This window comes from Bombus pascuorum, chromosome 10, assembly GCF_905332965.1.
Source record: "Bombus pascuorum chromosome 10, iyBomPasc1.1, whole genome shotgun sequence".
NCBI lineage: Eukaryota > Metazoa > Arthropoda > Insecta > Hymenoptera > Apidae > Bombus > Bombus pascuorum.
In genome coordinates, this window is record NC_083497.1 from 8,324,446 (window position 1) to 8,346,503 (window position 22,058).

Here is a 22,058-nt window from a genome sequence, read left to right on the forward strand (position 1 = left end):
GATTAAGTGTAATGCGATTCTTATAAGAACACTCTGCCTCATCATTCGAGGATTATCATTCATAAAGGAAGATTCCTTCTTAAACGTCGGTTCAATAGGAAACTATTTTAATTACAGATTCCTACTTTAATAAGAAAGGGTAACATTCTATAATCTGTAAGGTTCTATTAAAAACTATTCATCATTGACCAAGGATAGGATACACACGAATTAAAGACTGGACTTTGTGTTCCAGGTTCTGAAATATCATCCTGCCAAAGAATCAGAGTTTTTCTTATGTCATCTGCGATTTTCTACGACGAACATGGAAATTATAGCAGATAATTCATTGGTGATTATATCACCGATAAGCTGTAGAATGGACGTGACATTTATGATCTACCGACGTCTTGCTGTTTTACCGACATTATTACTAAGAACTTTTATATCTACTGCTTCTCCGTATTTGATATCCGAGATTCAAGTATGTGAACGCGAGTTCTGTTGTCACCTCTGATATCAGCAGCCATCAAAGGTAAAATTGCATCTCTATATAAACCAGCCTCTCCTTTACGGTAATAAATAGGTTATGAAACGGCCTGTATCAATGGGCCTTGCGCCCTCATTTTTTCATTGCGAAATCTCTCGTGCGTTACTATTTCCATTGCGTTATTAATTCTTAGAAATTTTGTATGCTACGAGATATACTAACATAATACGATGATAATGCTAAAAATTGGTTTACAGTAGTTATTTACATCCTTTATTATTGAATATAAGGTATTGAATGTAAGTATCGTTATGCTTATTATAGAGAAAGTAGAATTTCTAGAGACAACCGTTGCCTCAGAATTTTACTCGTCCTTGAATTTTGCATAGACGGTCCGGCATGCGACATAAATCTTAAGTGACGCCAAACGCTATTCTATTTTTGTACCTCCTGCGTTTATCTTATCGGTAGATGGTATCATCATTTGTAAGTTTAAAATATGTTGCTATCTGCTGGCATAGGAAATTGCATCTACAACAACCGATGGTACAACAGCTACTGGTGTCAAAAAATTATTTATCTTTTAAAGACATTTGTTAAAATTAAAATTGCAACTAGTGAGATTCATAGATCTATCCAGTGTGTTATACTAGAATTATGAGTATGTTATAAGCAAATTTTATACTATGTATTAGACTTTAGAAATTACATTATAAATTTAATGAAGGAATGTGGTAAATAAAATGAGCATGATTTATATTTTATCGTATTTTAATAGTAGTCATATCCAAGAGTACGCCGCTGCGTGTTGCAAGAATCATTTTTCTCGTCTTAATTACGGCTTACATTACTATAAAACGATTAGAAGCCACGTATTATTTTCCCCCATCTTTTTATTTTTAAGATCGTTACATCATTTGCAAGGATTTCACGCATTTCTCTCAAATATTCTTGGGAAAAAGATTGCTTAATTGCTCTTTTACTTTCGTCGATGAGAGAAGGCCAATTCGACGATCGCGCAAAACGAACGACCTAGAATGTCGATTGGCTGTTTGAATTCAACTGGAAGAGAGGCGGAAATGCGAGGTTTCTCAAGTAACAAGAACGACTTTGAAAAAAGTGGAACAGATCTCAACAACTTTGAATTACTAACTGCTTTAACAAGTAACGATACTTGTGAATTAAATTTACAACAAATCTGTCATTTCTTCGACGCTCTTCCGTTCGTAACTAGTTGATCAAAAATCGTTTAATTCCCTTCTATCTACACGTAACAACGTCGTGATAATATTTCTGATTATACAAACGTGACTCTACAACTATCTTCTTCGAGTAGACAAAATGAACTCGTATTACGAACGAAAAATTATCTTAAAAGTCTTCTTCTTTTCGTGAACAATACACGAAACAATTCGACGAAAAAATGGCAGCGATAAAAAAGTTGAAAGCTCTCCACAAACGTAGCGGGATCATGGATCAGTAAAATGTGACAGGCTTTCATCTCTACGACAGCTTGTCTCGTTGTAAAAAAGAAAGCAATCGTGGCTGAAACTTTTTCATTTCAGCCCATCCTCGTTTACGGTAACGTAATAAAACACGTAGAAGCTTAGGACTCGTCGCTGGAGCTGTATAAAACTTGATCAAATTGTTTCAAGTTCACTGAGATATTTTTACGATTAATGTATATCAGGTCATTTTATAAGCAATACGTTCTTTTTTAAATTTTCGTGTATGAGCAGCGTCAAAATTAGGATAACATATGAATGTATAATGTTTAACTCAAAAACAATTATACATAGAATATTATTTATGTAATAATATAATTATATCTGAAAGAAAAAGAAGTAAATTTCAAATGCTTCTCCAATGCAATGTTAATATGATTTTGATATATCTTGTGTTAGCTCAGTCGGTAACAAATCAGTCATGTATCTCCCGTCACTTTTGTCATTCTCAGATACTTGCAATCTTTCTTTTAAGTTTTCTATTCCCCTTTTATAAAACTTTCATGGCGAGTTCTATTATATTAAACTCGACTCTTAGGAAGACCACATTACTTATAAAATGGTCGAATATATCATCTTCTTTTTATTGAATCTATTTTTATTTTATCGAAGATTCGACATGCCTCTTCCTTTCCCTCTAAAAGAGGAAGCACGATGCGTTTAACATGTTTAAAGATTTGTAAAGTTTGGTAAAATTTGCGAATATTCAGCCCTATCATGTCGTTTCTTCCCTTAACTCGTAATCTATCGGATAATTTAAGAAGAGATTTCGATAGCGAACCACTAAGCTTACGAGCGTCGCACGATTAAATTTTAATTTGGCACTTGCATTCTTAAACATGATTTTTTCTCTCATTTTGTTTCACTCATCTTTTACGCGGATTTAGATATACGTAAGTAAATACATGTTCTTGTTTCCTTTCTTCTTTCTCTTATAAAGAAGCACTCAAGAAAGTGTCCAGCCCTTTTTACAATATCTCTCCTTTCGTATATTTGTTCTTTTTGATTTCTTTCAGTCCATCTACGATTTTACATAACTCAGGCCTAGCTTCGTTTATCGTTACGTCGCTTATACATAGTCATGATTCTCGTGTGTTACGTCGACTGTCGCAAATAAAACTTTGCCTCTTTTCTTCTTACTTTACAATTGAAATTTCGAACGAAACCTTGGCAGGAAATTGTAAACACTCTTTATATTATTTAATTCGTAATTACACATGCCCGAAAGTTACATGTCACGTTGTAGGAAATAGACGTGAGTTTTTTAATAACGTTCACGATACTACAGGCAGACAGAATAAACCGTAATTTTGTTAGCTGAACGGCGAAGTTTGAAGAAGAAACTTCTGAACGTCATTAAAATTAACGATGCTCTCTCATCGGCGAGAATCGCAAACGGCAGTCGACGTGTTTAAATAACTTAAACGCGGAACACTTAACGAAAAGCATCGGTTTCAGAAAACTTATTCACACAGATATATATGTTCGACGCATACGTATCGATCTTTGCACGTATATAAATTCTAAGTATCAACGCGTTACGCTTCTTCCTTTAGTATTATTTTTCCTTCTATTTCTGGTTTTCATTTTTCTCTTTAATCATCTTTTAGCTTTTCCTTAGTTTGGCTTGTTTGCGAGCTCATAAACGTTCAACAACCCTATATACCCTACTAGACTTAATCGAATAAGTATAATAATAAAACGTGTAGTAAATATAATGTGTATGTATACACGTATATGTGTATAATATATATATATATATTTATATATTATATATTACATATATATATATAATCCTCATATATCGTGTACGTCGACAAACGATTTAAATGTTACCTAATAAACGTCTCAATCACGTTACACCTTCCGACTAGATCGAAATTTATTATTAATATTAGTATTATTATTAGGGTTATCGTTCATTAAATATTAATTATTATTATTTATTTTTAGTATCGTTATCGCTAATTAATATAGAAATTTGGCGCATTTTTTTTATATCATTTGGCATGTGTATCGTTTCGCGACGATAAATAAATTCGTCGAATTTGAGCCAGACGAGCATATTGTATTTTTTCGATATATACCATTTATTATATATTTTATTTCTCTTTCCTCCGTACGCGCGCACAGAAATTTTTGCTCGAAATTTAAGGTCGCGTTAGATATTTTTATTCGGTATCGATGACAATATATATAGAAATATTTAATAATAAAAACGTGAAACGATGAATTTCGATTTTTTAGATTTATCTCTTTTTTTGTATGTTTGTTTGTTATCTCGATATTTGTTTCCATCAATTTTTAGCAGCCAGGAGCGATTACCGGCAAACTGTTGTACATTCAGGGGGCATATTTTGTACATAGATATTCCTAGATACGTAATAACGTAAGCCTGCGTTATTATCTTTTTCTTCGTTTCATATAAAAAGAGGAGAAACAATCGGAGCAGTGACTTATTCCGTTACGATGTATTGTCCACAAATTATATATTTATCATTCGCGATTGTTGTGTCTCGTTTTCTTTTTTTTCTTTTTTTCTTTTTTTTTAATTATCGTTATAATTAATATCGTGTTCCATCGAGAGGAGAACGATGATCGAATGAATCACATGAGATCGCGTTTTCCAAGTCGGAAACCCCTGCTCTTCGCTTGTGTTAAGTACGATCGAAACTTCGTGTCTGTTACTAGCAAGTAAATTCTTAACGATTTTACAATTGAACGCAATTGAAACATACAAAATCTTAGGGTTATTAACACGTCGTTTCATCATATAATATAATATAACGTTAGCGTTTCCTGTACACGTACATACATACAATCGATTACAATCTATTATATCGCCGAAGAACTTAATGAACGCAATATCAGACGTTGGAAGAAGACGCGTGAACATTTTCAGAAGCATATCGATGAGAATCAAGACCTTGGTGCAGATTTTCGGCGCGTTGAAAGTTTTTCGTCTTCCTTTTACAAAATTATTTAACGAAATTATTGAAAAACCAGTATTTAAGATTCAGCTCTTTATATACTCGTTTCTATTTTCTAATTCACGCGATCTTCTCGTTTTGAGAGTTTTCAGAGATCAAAGTACAGGCGTTAAACGTACACGCTGTACACGTTCAAGTACACGCGTTCCCACTTTGCTCTGAATTCAGCGTTCCCGATGGATCCTCGACACCTCGATGATTTCCGTTTCGTCAGATGGCAGAACAGGCGGATGTAAAGTCGTACTCGAAACGCGATATTCAGCTGCTACTGTATGGAACACGTCAATGGATGTGACAAAGCGTGGTCCAGCAGGATGGGCGTGCCTGCAGCCAATTCCGTTCTCGCATCGCCGAAATCTTCGTCGCAGTCGAAATAATTACTCTGAAAAAGAGACGAATAATGTTTCATCGTGATAAAAAAATTGATATTTTTTAGTGGATTATGTTCTTTGAATTTAGTTGGAAAACGTGTGTTTACAAGTGACGGAGTAATTTGTAAAAGAAAAAAAGAAAAAAAAAAGGAAGAACAAAAAATAGAAGAGGAAGAATTTTGGCGATGAGAAATTTTTGGTACAACGAGATCTTCATTATTCGCATTATTTAGTTACAAACAGAATAGCTGAATTTCTTGGACAATGTTATTTAGTAAATCTAAAATATAGATAACCAGATAAAAAATGATTTGAATTGATGAAAATTTATTGGATTGTTAAATATTATCTGAAACATTAAGTATTATCGCTTAGATAAGATATGCTTGGATAATAAGTCTTCTTACTGTATTGAACTTCCGAGGTCAAAGCTTCTTGCCATTAAATTTCCGAGGCTAAAGCTCTTCGACGTTAAATTTCCGAGGTTCGATCTTTGCGACATTCAATTTCCCAGGTCAAAGTTTTTTCAACTTTTAGCCTATAAGTTCAAAGCTTTTCGTTATCGAGTAATTCGAGGTGGCGAGCTTTCCGACATTAAGCTCTCTAACCAAAAGGGCTTTAATTGTGTAGTTAAGCTAACCATTAAAAGGTCGAAGGGTCTACCCTCGGAGGTGCACGCAAAAGAAAATATTTAACCTTGGAAGTTCAATGCCAACCAGCGTCGGCCTTGGAAAGCAAACTCAATGTGAAAATTCTCTGACCGTAAATTCTCGAAAATACACAGTTTTCTTTGTCACGGGCTGAGAAATAGGTGAACTAAAAAAAAGCTAACAGTCTCATTAACGTCTCCGCATATGTATATTCTATCGCGAGTAAAAATAGAGGAAGAGATCTTTCTCGTTAGTTATTCCGAGATTCCATAAACAAGCTCGCACACCGTGCGAAATTTCCGGTGGAAAGAAAATTGTAGTAGGTTAACCGATACGCAATAAAATTTTTAATTAAATTCAGACGCCAAGTTTCTACGTTGCATTTTCTTTCATTGGTTTTCCGAAACGAGAACACCAGCTGATCGCGGTCGCGCAAGCGGAAAACTGGGGCAAAGAAATATTTACGCGTTTGGTCGAGAAAATGGCTAATCAATGGGAACCACCTCGCCTCGGCTATAATTGGCACACCGGGAGCTTTAGGCAATTAGTTCTAAAATCGAGACAATATCCTCTTAATTTCCAAGATTATACTCTCTGACTCGCGCTAATTGCACGCGTCGCGTGAGTGAGTTCGTGAATGGATGCAATTACGTGTTGTAATTTCCGCCATTTCGAAAAAAGAACTAGAAGAAACTGAACTTTTATTTGGAATGTTTTTAACTTGAAGAGATACCATCACATTATACAAGTTTTTATATCAACGAATAAAATGAATAATAACTTGTAACAAATTAAAGGAAATTTCTACGTTTTCATTTTTTCCTTTCACTTTCTTCATTATGTACATAAAAGATATAACTTAGAAAACACGAAGCTGGCACCCCGCTGGGGGTAGCCACCCACATGCTATATTTATTTTATTTTATTTTTTCGTTATTTACCAATGAGATATAACACTTTACCAAATGTCCTTCAGGACAAATTGTAAAAACCAAAATAAAATAAAAAAAAAAACTTTCTTCATTACGTGATATATTGTACTTTAATAAATTGTTACCTAACTAAACAATAAATGTATCTATTTCCAATGAAACCGGTCTCGAATTTTAGTGCATTGTATCTTCTTTACAAAACCCTACAAGAGGATATTTTCCTATTGTTAACTATTAATACAAAAGACATATTTTATGACTATGAAAGAAGTTAATCCTGAAAAGGTTAAAGAAATATAAATTCATGTACAATGGAAAAATATCGTCGAATTTATATAGCAATTTGGAGTATCACTTTTATTACGAAAGAGTGTTATAGTGACCCTAAAACTGACCGCTGTAATGGAGCACGTACGAACATTAGTTCAGAGTTAAAATATTTTACTACCGTCTAAATGTACTTTAGGAGATATATGTAATCTTCACATAAATGCTTTAATCAAATAGTGTAATTTTTATCATTATAACTAGAACGATACCTCGTTATAATTACATTTGTGGAATCTAAAAATTAAGTAAAGTTGGATTCCTTAAAAAAAAAAGTTCTATAAAATTTTCTGACCTCCACATACGAGATAATTGTTATTGTTTGATTTGTAAATTTCATAACTTTGTCACGTTATGGATACACATTTTATTATATTAAATCATGTAGAACATATGTGTATTTACCTGACAATCGATGCATGGGCAGCTATCGGTCAACGAACAGGTAAGACCAAGAATCTCGACAGCTTCTTTGTACAGTTCCGCGCTCGATTTCCGTTGCCTTGGTGGTGTGGTCGGCGCACTGACTGTACCCGATGGTCTTCTGCCTCTCTTCAGCCTCGAAGAGGACTCTCGAGACAAGGAGGAGGTCGACGTCGATCCTCTCCGCCGATTGTCACTGGTGAGCAACGCTCGTCCCGCCGGCGAGGCGAACAGTTGCAGCATGTCCATGTCCTGCAGTCAAATATTATCAATTAGTCCTACAAATGAAATATTCTAATCGTTGAAGATATGAAAGTTGATTTTAAGACGATAGAAGAGTCATGAATTTTCAAAGAATCTTTTTAGGAGTTTTATAACCACAGTTACCACATCAGCATAGGAAATGTGTATATATGAGATCGTGAATAAATTCGTGAAGAATAAAAATTTTCTGCAGAGCAATTTTTCTCCTGAAGCATTATTTTCTCATATAAAGTCGCCCATGTACTCCGGCGCGTTTATTGTCGTAGTTACGAGTAGGGACACAGAAAAGTACTTTTCGATACCAAGATATATCGGAATTTCTATATGCATCTACATATACGTTTCATGTTACCAACATAAATTTCGAATATACTACTATTTTATCTCTTCAAAATTTTATTCACATTATCCTTCTTTATATATATTTCTGCATCGAAGCGCGTATAAAATAAATATCGTTTGTATGAAAGTTTCGTGCTCTATATCGCCATTTTTTCCACAAGAATGTATCTCAATTTTCTTTATTTTGGAATCGTTAAGAACATGTAAGTAATTTTGACAATATTAATATTGTATCTTATCGAAACCGAAATATGGTTTTCGTCAAACTCCTTTGATCCAATATTTTTTAAGTATTGTTACACTATTTTATTTGCAAAATCTTACTCGTAATGTTTTTCTCTGTACATTTGTTTATATTGAACCAAGTATAAAATAAATATCTTTTTACAACTATTTGCTGATTTATTTTACCCGATTTCTTACATTTGAACCGTTTAAGCAAGCAGTTAAACAGGTAAATTGGTCGTTCGCTAAAGCCTTGACAAAATCCTTAATCATTGTTGAGTATTCTTAACTTCAAAGGGTCGCATCAATAAACTCGAAGGGGTTGATTGGCTTTTGTTAAGGGTGGTCGTGCTCCTTTTTGCTCGTCTGCATCGTTGACTCTCGTTAGTCTACCGCGATGGAAGTTGTTCGGTTGCCCCGGAAGGGCATTATTCTCTTAACGAGGTAAGACGTACCCGCAAGTACCTCCTCCTCTTTTCTGCTGTCTCGTTCGTTTCATATTGGCAAGAAACTCTTTGAGACTTTTCCACCCGCGAACACGCCCCACGGGCGAAAGGGATTTTTCTAACGATGCCACGACGAGCGTCGTCACGCCGAAAGTTCCGTGTCCCTTTTCCCCTTTTTTCTACCCGACACTGGGAGAAAGAAGCGCCCGAAAGAAATTCTCTGCCTCTCCGGTGGATTATCAAAGAGGAATGTGACAAGCTCTCCGTGAGTATTCCTGTCCTTTTGAATTCTTTGACGCATTGGATGGTTCGAGGCGATTAGTTTTACGAGAAAATGTACGAAAGATATTTCTTTAAGAAATTAGAATAAATGTGGGAGATATTTTAAGTCTTGGATTTGCGTTGTACATCGAAAAATTTGCAATATTCACTATTTACCTATTTGTTGTAAATTATTTGGTCCCTCTGAGGTAGGTCCGTCAAATAAATCCGTTAAATAAATGTTAGATTTAAAACGAGACACTGAATCGCCAAAAAGATTTAAGGTGTCAGTGAACTTGTTAGCTACATTAGATAATCTAGTGACACCAGTTGCCCAAACAAGGAGGTATATGGTTGATATTATGGACGTTAACATATGTATAATATATTAGTATTAGCAAGAATCGTTAGACATATCCATCAAGTATCCCGTGAAAGTAAATCAAATCAGTGGTAGTCCTCCTATGATCCAAGCTTCATATTTATTGCAGTATTCGTACAGTATTAAAATGTTTATAGTAGGTTTTTTATTATTATTATTTAATTTGAACTTTATAATTTGTCCAGCTGGATATGTTATAGTAAATGGTAGAAATTATTTGACCAAATTTGTAGGCAGTTTGTCCGTTTGCATCGTTGCACTGTTTTAAGCTATCTCTTGGTATTCGGCCCGTGGAAAATCTTACCAGGAAGCCTAAAGCTTTCTTTGCTGATCATATTTCTCGAGTCGTATGATCGGAAAAGGATAATGACGAATCATTTTGTTACCCCATAGGGCGCCCCATACCGTGTCCAAGATGACTGCCAGATATCTAAACACTTTTATTACGGACCCTCAATGACCTTAAAGTCCTATCATGAATCTTCGCATTTTCATCGTTACGGTCCTTCAGACCAAAAAAGTATGTTTTTAGTTGAAGTATTCTTGAGATTTATTGTCCATTCCCAGAAAACACGGGAAAAACGGTTTTCCTATGTACAATACCACCCACGGGCAAGCTTTGATTGGAAGTGACCAGAACCCATCCTTACCCACCAGCCTTTTTCTTATCCAACTAGAAGCAATGACCGTTACCCTCAGTTTCCCAGCCAAAATTACTATCAACGAATCCGATGGTCCCCTGCGTTAGACACACCCATCAATAGCTTTTCTTCGCGACAACATCGTCACCGAACTTCATTGGTTTTTCATTCGCTGACCAGTCAATCTCTTGACTGGTTTTTCGTATTTAGATCAGTCACCATCTCTTGAATGGTTTTCCGTACTATTTACACTTCGCTGAGAGTACATCTACACGTACCACACGTAACTATTTATATCTACAAAGTTGTTGGAATAAAGTGCATATTTTAAATTGTTAACCAAGTGTTATCATCAGTTCAACCACCTCTATTATCCTAACCGAAATAGGGGATCGACCAATTCGTGGCGTCGATTATCAAACCGTAACGGGAATTTACGACTCTCGTTGGCGCGCTTCTTTGCGATCGCGTCTCTCCGCAAACGGTCGAACACATTTAGATCACCAATAGAATTAATAAAAAACGGTGAGTGTCCAGAAGGAAATAGTACAGAGTTGTAAGAGAGAAATGTATGACATTGCATTTTTTAATATTGAGGAAAGATTAATTCTGTTTAAATGTTCTTGACTTTGAATGACTTTAAATGTTTATAAGAATTTTTTTCACAATTTTTAAAATGACAGAATTCTTATCTTTTTTCTGAAATATTCATGAGTGATGTTATACTTTTTTTTTCTATCGTGAAAATTTTTATACATAATCGATTCGATGGTTGCTACTTCGCCCTTAAGGAAAATCAGCTCTGAAATATAAAGCAGCTACGATAAGTCAGCTCAAGAAAGGGTAACGTGAGCCCCGGCTTCTGTTCAATTCGTTAATTAGCGTCGGTCCAGAGGTGCTCGCGTAGTTCTTCCACTAATTTCCACCTCGAGCTTCCATTGAAATTAGGAATTACAGCCACTTTAAACCGTTTTGACGCCAAATGAAAAGAATCTGTGCAATTTTCTGCGCAAAGAACGGCATCGAAAAATTCGACTCGCGGTTTATAACACGCTGAAAACCGTAGTAACACCTTGCAGAGTTTAAGCCTTTGTTCTCGATAAACGTGCAGGCTGGTTGATTGGAATTTTGCGACGAGAGGCAAGCGTGCTTAATTATCGACGGCAGATCATTAAAAATCCACCTCCTGGTTGCCGCAACGCGGCACTGTACAAACGATCGTGAGTCACGGCACTACAACGCGAATGCAGGAGCCGTTTCACTGGAAGAAAATAATTGGAATGATCCTGACCTCATGTGCGAAGGAATTCGTCGAGGAAGACGCGGTGGTACTTCTATGCGTCGCGGTAATTTGAAGGACCCGTTAGGAAAATTCAGTGACTCATGAAAATATTACTCACCTAAACTAAAAGTACTCCTCCTTTTTCGTTTCATGGAAATTTCTTACGATTTTTAGAAAATTTCGAAATAAAAGATAATATAAAATTGATGAAATTTTACATTCTAATAATTAAGAAAAATTTATTAAGTATGATAAAATAGTGCGCCTTTAGGGTGATACGTATGTTTGAGATTTGGAGTGGCCGTCAGTTTATGGCTCGAACAGCACATCTCTCCTTTTTGGGAAAGTCTGAAGTGCCTGACGCGGACATCATTAAGAGACTAAAAAACACCGTAAGTGCCGATGGGTCAAGACATAAGCAAACAACTGGCAATACCAGAGGATATGAACCACCGAGAGTACAGGTAAACCAAAGAAAACCCAGGGACGGAAAGTCAGGATGTACGGACGAGACGGAGTTGTTGGTGGAGGGAACAGCTACAACAGTCTTCATCAAAGCGTCGTACCGTTCGTTTGAGACTCCACCATATTCAGTCTCAACAAGATCGTACAACCGTCGTGATCAGAACGTCAAACACTTCGTGTATACTGAAAGTGCAAATAAAGTATCAAACGATACTAACACTCGATATATTCATTTTATCTCTACCTTGTGTGTTAACTCATTGAAAGTCCGCAATATCAACCGATCGGTTGAACCTGACCTATCGCTATTTAGTTGAGAATTCGCAAGAGCATATAAAATTTTATTTTGGCGCACAATACACAAAATAACGAAATTAAATAAGCTTGCGTTAAATTAGATGAAAGCCATTTTAATTAAATGTACAAAAATTCAGGTATATTCAGTTAACAGCAAAACTCCATTTATCTGAATAGATATATGTATAATGGAATGTACATATAAGAGGACTTCGCCAATTTTCTTCACTACCTATTATTTCTCGTTCACATAATAAGAGCTCACATTCAAATAAGTGGATTCATGCAGCAAAAGCTCAATTGATAGAGGATTAAATAAAATTTCGTTTGAATAAATGGAATTCAGATAAATGGAGTTCTAACATACTTCAAAAATATGTGTATACAACCTTGTATATATGAACGTATATTTTCACGAATAATATAATATTTTGATAACATTGTAATGTGAATAGTATTCAAAATCAGATAATTCGCTCTGCTAACGAGAGATCTTCATTAATGTAAAAAAAAGCAATCAATAACCGACTGCTAATTAATTCAATGTACATCCATCTGAATGTTACATCATTAAACAGCTAGTTACACATAACAATTTCTATACGAATCCATCATATGCAATTATGCGATCGTGTTGGTATGAGGTTTGAGATGCGATCATCTCTCGCGGAATCGCGAAATCTCAACGGAATCATGCAATCGAAGAGGGCATGGAAAATACACGTCGGTTAAAAGGCTTTTCGCCCCGGGGGTACGAGACTTTCCAACTATTACCAACCATAAACGTTCGTGAAAAGGAGGATGCGCTTTTAGAGCTTGGTTTACCAGCGTAGAATCTTCGTTGGAAACGATTCCGCTGCTTCTCCACGAAAGGGTTTTAATGCATTCTCCGCTGTTTGCTTGTGAAAGAATCGAGGAATCGTAAAAGCAATTCAACGGTTAAGAAGTTTTCGGTGATCTCGTGTCGATTTCTCGTAGAATTTTAGCAGATATTTTGCGAAGGAATTAACCCAATTGCGTCGGATATTTACTTTTCTAAGTCTGCCCGTACGTATCCTTTTTACAGCAAAAACTAAGCTTCAACAATATAAATTTTCATCTTTACTTGAAATCGAATGAAGGTTGTAATGTATAGTAATGATGAGAGGGATTTTAGAGAAGACGATAAAATTCTTCTGAGATACGTAACACTCTGATATAATCTGATACATATAGTACTATTAAACATTATTTACGCTTATACCAAAATTCATATTTAATCATTTTCCAAAGCATTTGCCTACGTAAACTAAAAAAGAAAAGGTTTATCAAATTTTGGAATAGAGAAGGAGATACATAGATATAGATATTGGAATTTGAGCAACTTGGATTCTATTAGTCATTCATTCGGTTTGGAAATATTGTTTCAAGCTTTTAGGCTTGCTCTCATTAGACAAGTTATTTGCCTTGAAGTCGTTTAAACTCAAATGACCTAGAAGTTGCTTGAGTTCAGGCGATTTGGAACGACTTGACTGATCTAAAGGAAGCTTAACTCATTATGAAGAGGCATTGAAGTACTAATCGACTTATTACTTTCACTTGCTTTCTAGATCAAAGGACACCGAATGTAAATTTAAGTTCCACGGTCTATTCTGTATCTCTAATTTCACGTAGAATAAATGATTTTAATATTTCACGGCGATAAGCCTTGATTAAAAGATTTTTGCATTGAAAATTTGCGTAAACTTCAACTTATATGTATAAGATTGCTCATGGTATTTGGAATCCTAACAATGACTCCGGCGGAAAGTTTCTCTTCATCAAGATGGAGGAGCGAAATTCTTCTTTAGCCTGCGGTGCAAAGAGTTAATATTTGGCTGGCTGGTCAAAGTTTAAGTCGTCCTGGGGCGAACTCGCCGTACATTTAAGTTTTATAAGCGCGATTCTACGACGTTGGGGAGCAGACTCGATTAGAGTTGAAGCTCTTGAAAATACATCGCGAGGGAAAGACGTGTACGAAAAGTGGCAGTTTGTACGGTGTCAGGGATAACGAAACTTTACGAACTTGCAAAAAATTCTGACACCGAGCTGTCCTTCTATATTCTTGAAAAAGATCTTAGAATATTCGTGAGATTAAATCGTTCGACTATCAGCAAAGACTGTCTATGTCAAGCTTTTAATTAAAAATTCATTTAACGAAGACACATTCCCGGACGAAGACGTATTTCCTTCGTTTAATAATAAAATTCCTTTCAAATTACTTAGTAATATGGAAAAATCAAAAAAATTTAATGAAGCAGCGTAACATTTGAACTTCCCTGAACTGAACTAAACTAATCAACTCCACTTTTCCTAAATTTCTTAATTTTACTATATGGCTACATGATTAGTGTTTAATTCCCCTATATACGATAAAAACTCCCATAAGATTTAATTATTGCTAAAATATGGTACAAAGATGATAAATTTTAAAAAATTTTTAAAATCGTGATATTGCTTTCCTCTGTTTTCCAATTTACGAAATTGCTCGGTTTAGTTTCTAAAGACTTACTGAAAGCTTGTTGAAGACCTTTGATTTCAATCAATAACGGAGCAATTCATCCTAAGTAACTAATATAGGAATCCAGAAAATTTAATCAGACAGAAAAATTAAGGAGGCAACAGTCGTTGAATGAGAGAAACAGCGTAAAATGGCCATGTCAGGGGATTGTATCATCCGATGAAAGGGACCTTTCTCCTCTTCGACCAATTGACCGAATCTTTATTTCTACCGCGACTAAGGAAGCCCCGAAGGAAACGTCGTCTCCAGAATCCAGGGACAAAAGAGTGAGCAGGAAATGGCAAAGAGATCAAATGCCGGGAGATAACAAGTAGAAAGCTGATTCGATGTACCTACACCATGTGCCTGGCCAGACAGAGACTCCAACGATATTCCCCGGGGAGACATATCCAAGCTCCTCGTCTCGTATTTCCTCGAAACGTGCACGCGAACTTTCCTCCAGTCCTTCGACGCTGATAAATAGCTCGCTGGAAAGGACAAGTTAACGCCAACCGGCTCCTTTTTCCACGGAATTCCTGTAGCGTGATCTACGCGGCCGGAATTGCGATCGAACACCTTGAAATTCACTAGAACGTTTGATGGAAGTTTCGTGTTCACGCGGAAAATCAGATATTCCACCAGTAAAACGCTATAACGTTTCGTTTCGATCAGATCGACAGAAAGATCAGATTACGTGACGTTTAAACGCCATCGTGGATCGAGATTTCCGTATGGTTTCCCGCCTTGGAACGTCGAAAAGGGGGTGCACGTTTCTTCCAGGTTGACGATGTCGAACGTTTCTTCGTGTCTTCCTTTTTCTTTCACAGAAATAAGACGATTTAACGGCCTCTTTTACTCAAGGCACGATCGTAAAGTCCGTCGTTGACTCGTTTCTATAACGTTACCTAACTGCGCCAAGATGTTTATCAAGACGCGTATTCCGGAATGAACTTACTTCTGCCAAGTTTCCAGCTGAAGCTCTCCGATGGCAAAAGTTTCTCTATACGCCAGTGAACACTGTCAATAGGGTTTCGTGTTTGTAAAAGTCTTTCTGTAAATATTCCCAACGATCCCAGCTACTGATAACGCGATAAACATTAAGCCGTTCCATTCTCTTCCGTTAATCTTTAACTGGATATAAAAATATTTTCCGTTCGATCTTTTTAACAAGATTAAAACTGTACTGTACGAATGTCTTAAACCATCTGGAAAACGGAAACTAAGAATGAAGAGCACTCATGTTCAGAAATAATAACTGGCACAAAAGATATTGATTAAATAGTTTAAAGTAATTTTTATTTCAAGAGATTCTCTGTTATCTCGACAAGAATAATTCTTCAACAATTTTTCTAATTTTGTTATTCTCCATTCAATCTTTCATAAAAGTAATTTTCATCGATGAATTTCTTCTTAATAATTTCTGTCCTAATTTATTGAAAATGACCTTAATTTTATAACAGTTAGGATGTCGCGCAGAAGTGGATCAAATACTATTTCATTATATCTTAATATTTTCAAATTGTACTTATTTTAACATTTTCAAAACAATTGTGAATTAAGGCAAGCCATAAATGGATAATACTATAAAGTTTGTTTCTATACAATAGCACGTGAAAACGTTTGCTACAAGAATATTCACTTGTCATTATAAAACCACTAAAACAGATGTGTATGTTATTGTGCAAGTACTTGAACAAAGTGTTGACACGAGGAAATTGGCAAGCAACCAGCAATCTGTTTTAAATATCGTAATATACCAAGACACGAAACAACGGAATAAATAACCTTTACAGGCTTCCGGCGTTAATTTCTCGCGACTCGACTGCAGGTAAAATATTTTTCGGACGTCAAACCAGCTAGCGTAATTACCTAGAAATGAATTTATACGAAGCAAGGCGTCGCCGCGCGAAATATAAACGCACCACCCGGATTAAACGACACGATAAACACTTTATGCTACAAGCTAATTAACGTGAATGTGACTGATTGATCGATTCAATACACCACGGCGAGATGCCGGAAATTCAATGTCCTATGTCACCGCGCGGGATCCAGATCCCGCCCCCTGCGAGATTCCTGCAAATTACATTCAGTCTTGTGTACACGGTACACGAAACATCGTGTACACGGATAGCCAATATACACGCAAATAGACGAACACACCAGCTCTCCCAATTTCTGACGGTGTATGTACCTACTTACGCGTGTACCTTTACTCATCGACGAATATATGTGAATACAAATATAATGTATATCAATTATTTCATAAAATTGTGACGAGCTTTAGAAGTATGTAGTTTCCATTAAAACACGTAAGAAAGCATCGATTCATACAAGATCGAATTATAAATCAAAAATAATTTCTCAGGAATTGAAATTCCAAGGTGCCAGTGATGCTGATTGTGGAGTATTCATTTTTCTTGTTCGTTTAGAAGTAATTATTATCATTATTATTTATTATAAACAGAGAAATAAGCTTTCATTAGTGTAGGGAGATAGGAACCTAATAACGGGCAGTTGAAATATATTACATAAAAATTATACGTAATGTTACTGTTACCTCAATTTTATGGTTATTGATTTCTTCGACTCATTTTTCGATACTGACTGATAGAGATAACACGAATTCCTTCATATGATACACACGGTATGTCGTCGGTTAGATTGAAGCACTAGATGCATATTGTAAACTACCCTTGCATAAAGATACCGACAATTATCGTGGCAAAATGAGCGACAAACCACAGACGGTTAATGAAGACAACGATCGAAGCAAGAATAAAGCTTTCTGATCGCTTTTGTCCCATCTTCAGCGACGATAGCTCCAGCAAAAAGAGACAATGCCACGATTACAGACTACCGACCCTTCTAGCTAATTTCGGTCGCACGTGGCTTCTAATAAAGATCTTCTATCAATTTTCTACCCCTAATTGTGTCCCTGGTAACAGTACCCTTTGATGAATTACCTAAATTCCGACAACAAATTCAAATTTTTCTGATAAAAATCACCACCAGACAAATTATTCTACTGCGATTTCTGATGAATTTTCGGAGAATGAATGTCTTAGGACACGTTTCACTTTTAATAAAATTTCAATATTTAACGTAGATTAGAACTTAGAAAAAGAATCATGGTTTTTATAGTATAAATTTTAATACACTAGCTACTTTTAGTATTTAAAGTGAATTAATTAAAAAAAATTTAGTATTTAATTATGAACTTTAAATATTATATGAATTTTATGACAAAAATTTTAATACAATAGCATTTTATACGTTAAATATTTTTTTAACATGTAAAATATTAATTCACGTACTTTACTTTTTAACTGTTTCTAGTTTTAAAGTAAACGTAACAACTGGTTTTTGGCTGGGTATGTATGCACCACTATCCATTAATTCAACTTGTAACCTTACCGTTGCGCCAGAAACCAAAACTGACTACTGTTAACGAGCAGGCTTCATTTGTTCGACAACTAATTAACTTAATTCATATACGAGCCGCGTTTCGTTTCTACGATTTCCCTATTCTTCGTAGCCCGTAACGTTGTGGATAATTGAGTGGAGTGGTTCGTTCGAAGGACAATGATATGCACACACCATACGTGGTTTAACCAATGATTAATTCGAAAGGTAAAATAGATCGCGTTACGCGAACCGAGCTGCGCATGAAACTGACACGTGCCCATTTTTATTGCCAGTACACTTTTTACGAGTCTGCGCTTTCTATAAGCTTCCGCAGCGTTTCGTCATTTTTTGACTACGGATGTGAAATATTTTACGAAGTTTATATTTATAGCTAAATATTATCTATTAAATTTGATTTTATTGTCGATTGATATTAATCATATTAAAAAAGAATTTATGATGCTAATATGATTATTAATAAAAAATCTTTGTATTTTTCGATTTATTGATAAATGCAATAATGTATAATGTGGATGTAAAAATTGACCAAAATAGTGGTCCAGAGACACGACAAATTAATGAGATTATTATTATAACATTAAATGTGTATAGTCTAACTTTTGAAATGAGATCATTTTTGAACATTTTAATAATTGGTTCTTCGAGTTTTCTTAAGTTTTTTTTAGTATCTCCCTAATACATATAAATAAGAGTGTACATGTATGCAGCCAAAATTTTATTTGAGGAAACGATATCTCACATGTCTCCAAACTAATGAAAATTCGTTTTTCTTCCCTCTTGTTTCGTTAGTTAGAACCAGGAAGATAACAGCAATTCATTCAAAAATTGGAATGCATGTGGTGCACGTGGTATATGCTTGTTTCAGTTCCGGTATAGTTCGCACCTTGTTATTGCGACAACACGTATCGATTCAATTTATCCACAAAATTTACGCGTCCCGGGGAATTGTCCCGAGAAATTCCTGGTTACCTCTTTCGTGTACACGTGTTCATTATTAAATTTTACTGTTAATCAAAATACGCAACTGCGAGTTTTAATTGGAAACAAAGTCGAACGATACACCATCGTTGAATTTAATTAAATTCGCATCGAATCGGCCGGAGTCCGATTATTTTCTGATCGTGACGAACGTGAATCGAAGACAAGCTACATTGTTCCTGCTATTGTGTCGTAGAAACTATCTTCTTTTGTATCATTAAACTCAAGGAACAACTTTTATAATCTTCGATAACTCGTTTAAGTCGCATAAAAGATTCGTACTTCGATCTAATAATTTTATAAATTTGCACTTCTCATACTTTCACTGACTTCGATTCGAGGAACATGAAATTATTCCCAATGTGAATTTGTTATGTAATTGACTTGAAGTATAAAAATAATTGTAAAAGTACAGTAAAAAAGCAAATAAGATAAAAATTAAAAAATCAACAGAAATAGATTTATTTACCGTACAGTCCTCATATGAAAAATAAAAAATGTGACTTACCACGTCTCTCTTCTATGATCTTCATATTCAAAGCCATTTTTACTTAATCCATCAATCGGTAATGTTTCCTCTAACTAGTTCTAGTTTCAATTTAAAATGGTGGTCGTCGTATAAGTTTAACAATCATATTAATTTAGTGACCGTGGCATGCAATTATGATCCGTGCAATCGACTTAAACGAGCGAACAGAAGGGTGGAGCAGGGCGGGCAGTAACAGCCGTGACTAACTGGCTTGTTCGGAATTGTACTCACCGGCAGCGATTCAGGAGTGTGGTCCAGCACATATATGTTGTTCGTGTATCCATATAACATCGTGTCCAGATCTGAAATCCAAGGAGCGAGCAGAACATTAAATTGGATCCAACCATTGACGACTGCGACTTGCGGAATACTAACGTTATGCATAGTTAGCCAGCTGCGCTACGCCCAATGTTCCAATTACGCCCGAGAGCTACCTAGAAGCTTCTTATCAAACGCGTCGTATCCCATTCCTATTCGATTCGATACAACCGAGGAAATTGAATGGTGCGATCATAAAATTGCCTGGCACGTAGGTATTGTTCCATGATTTTCCTATTTGAACGCCATAGCGATGTATCGAATGGTGATTGCGCTACGATACCGATCCGTAGAATAAATGAAAATATCATACAGGGCGTTAAAAAGAAGTGGAAGATATTTATAAAATGCGAGTCGAGATATTTGAACGAGATATTTGGAAAGTCATTTGAACCTCATCTTTCCAAATTATGCAGAACTTAATTTTATTTTAGAATACATCAGTAGATATGTAGATCAATGAACTGTAAACTTAACTTCTGAATTCAAATTATGTATATATTACCCACTTTTTTAACATTCTATATATATAGAGACTATATATAAATATAGTATAAATATATATACTAATATATATATTATTTATAATATTATATATAATATTTCTTTTATCGGTGCAGCAGAAGGTAAAAAAGATGTTCGATTGATTTAAAACGCAGGTAAATTGGCAAGCTGTTAAGTTTGGTCGTTGCATAACGAAGATGAAACTAATTTCACGTTTGCCGCGGCGGTTAGTTATGCAGGGTCTTAACTCCAACATTAATACGACTTTTTTAAAGACTTTAACGAACTTTCTTGCCGTAGTCGCTTAGGCAGCAGAAACGTTTATTGATGGGAAAATGATTAGGTGTGGACCTCGGGTTTTGATAAAACTTCGGCGAGATAGATCGAGCTTGAAATGCCATTTTAAAAAATTAGTCTACGAGTCTGGCGATAAAAGCTGAAAAAATATTTAAGAACATTTAATTTAATATGTAATATTTCAGAACAAATATTTAGAATAGCTAATTTATTTATATTCAAGTTATTTGAAATCACTTTATACAATTTTATTTGACTTGAAATATGCTCTACTCTTAAACTCCGAGTAAAACTGCGATCCTTCAACTGTGATTTGAATAAAATAATAATTACCGAATAATGTAGCTTTATTGATATTTCTGTGAATATTGGTATTGATTGTCTGATTCGTATTAATTTTTAGCACATACCATATTGGATATGACGTGGAGTTTTCCACTAGAATCCATTTGTTTTTCATTGTATCTGAAGTTTAATTTCTTAACTTCGAGAGATCGAATGGGTCTTCAAGAATTCAATTAAGATATGAAGTATAGAATCAAAGACACCATAGACTCTAAAGAAATAAAAGAATAAATATATATCTTAAATCATAAGTAACAGAAAAGAGAAAAATTATTCAGTATCAACTAAACTTGAATGAACACAAACATGAAATCCTGTTACTTGAATTTGCTAGAGACGACTTAAACGAGGCTTAAGAAATTCGTTTAAAACACGAAACATAAATCGATGGTACGATAGACATTAAAAAGGAAAGTACATATATATATATTGTAAAGTACGTCAAGCAATCTAGAACGCGAAAGCTATTCTGTATCAATACTTGGAGAATATACGATCCTAATGCCTCTTAGGGAATACTTGCAAACACCGATATATCACATGGAATCCAGAAACGAGGGCGATTTATGCGTTAAAATCTCAGACTGAGCTCAGAGAACGGAACAATTTTTCAGAATTATTACCCAGGCTATGCGGCTGTCTGTCGATGAACGAGAGCCACTTCGGCCTCGATCCCGATTCATTTCCATGCGAAAGATTTTTCGTCCCACTCGTCCCGACCGCGTTATACTCTGTCACGCAGACGTCGGGATAGATATTCGTTGGAGGAATCAATCGGATTCGAAGGCCGCACGGCCATCGCCGGTATATCGGCCGATATTTCGTTCATTGTTCACGCTTAGAAGAGACACGCGGTTTTCATTGTGGC

The 22,058-nt window shown here is 35.4% G+C and overlaps 1 protein-coding gene across 1 annotated transcript in view; it reads right to left on the reverse strand.

The window, feature by feature from the left end:
• Nucleotides 1-1,208: 1,208 nt before the first annotated feature.
• LOC132911283 (uncharacterized) overlaps nt 1,209-22,058 on the reverse strand; it is an 87,141-nt gene continuing 66,291 nt past the window's right edge. The window contains exons 4-7 of the mRNA XM_060967847.1: nt 19,958-20,028; nt 7,650-7,919; nt 2,431-5,346; nt 1,209-2,373 (exon numbers count right to left, since the gene is read on the reverse strand). Coding sequence (XP_060823830.1) covers nt 5,230-5,346; nt 7,650-7,919; nt 19,958-20,028 — 458 coding nt within the window. The 3' untranslated portion in view covers nt 1,209-2,373; nt 2,431-5,229. The remainder of the gene's footprint in view (nt 2,374-2,430; nt 5,347-7,649; nt 7,920-19,957; nt 20,029-22,058) is intronic.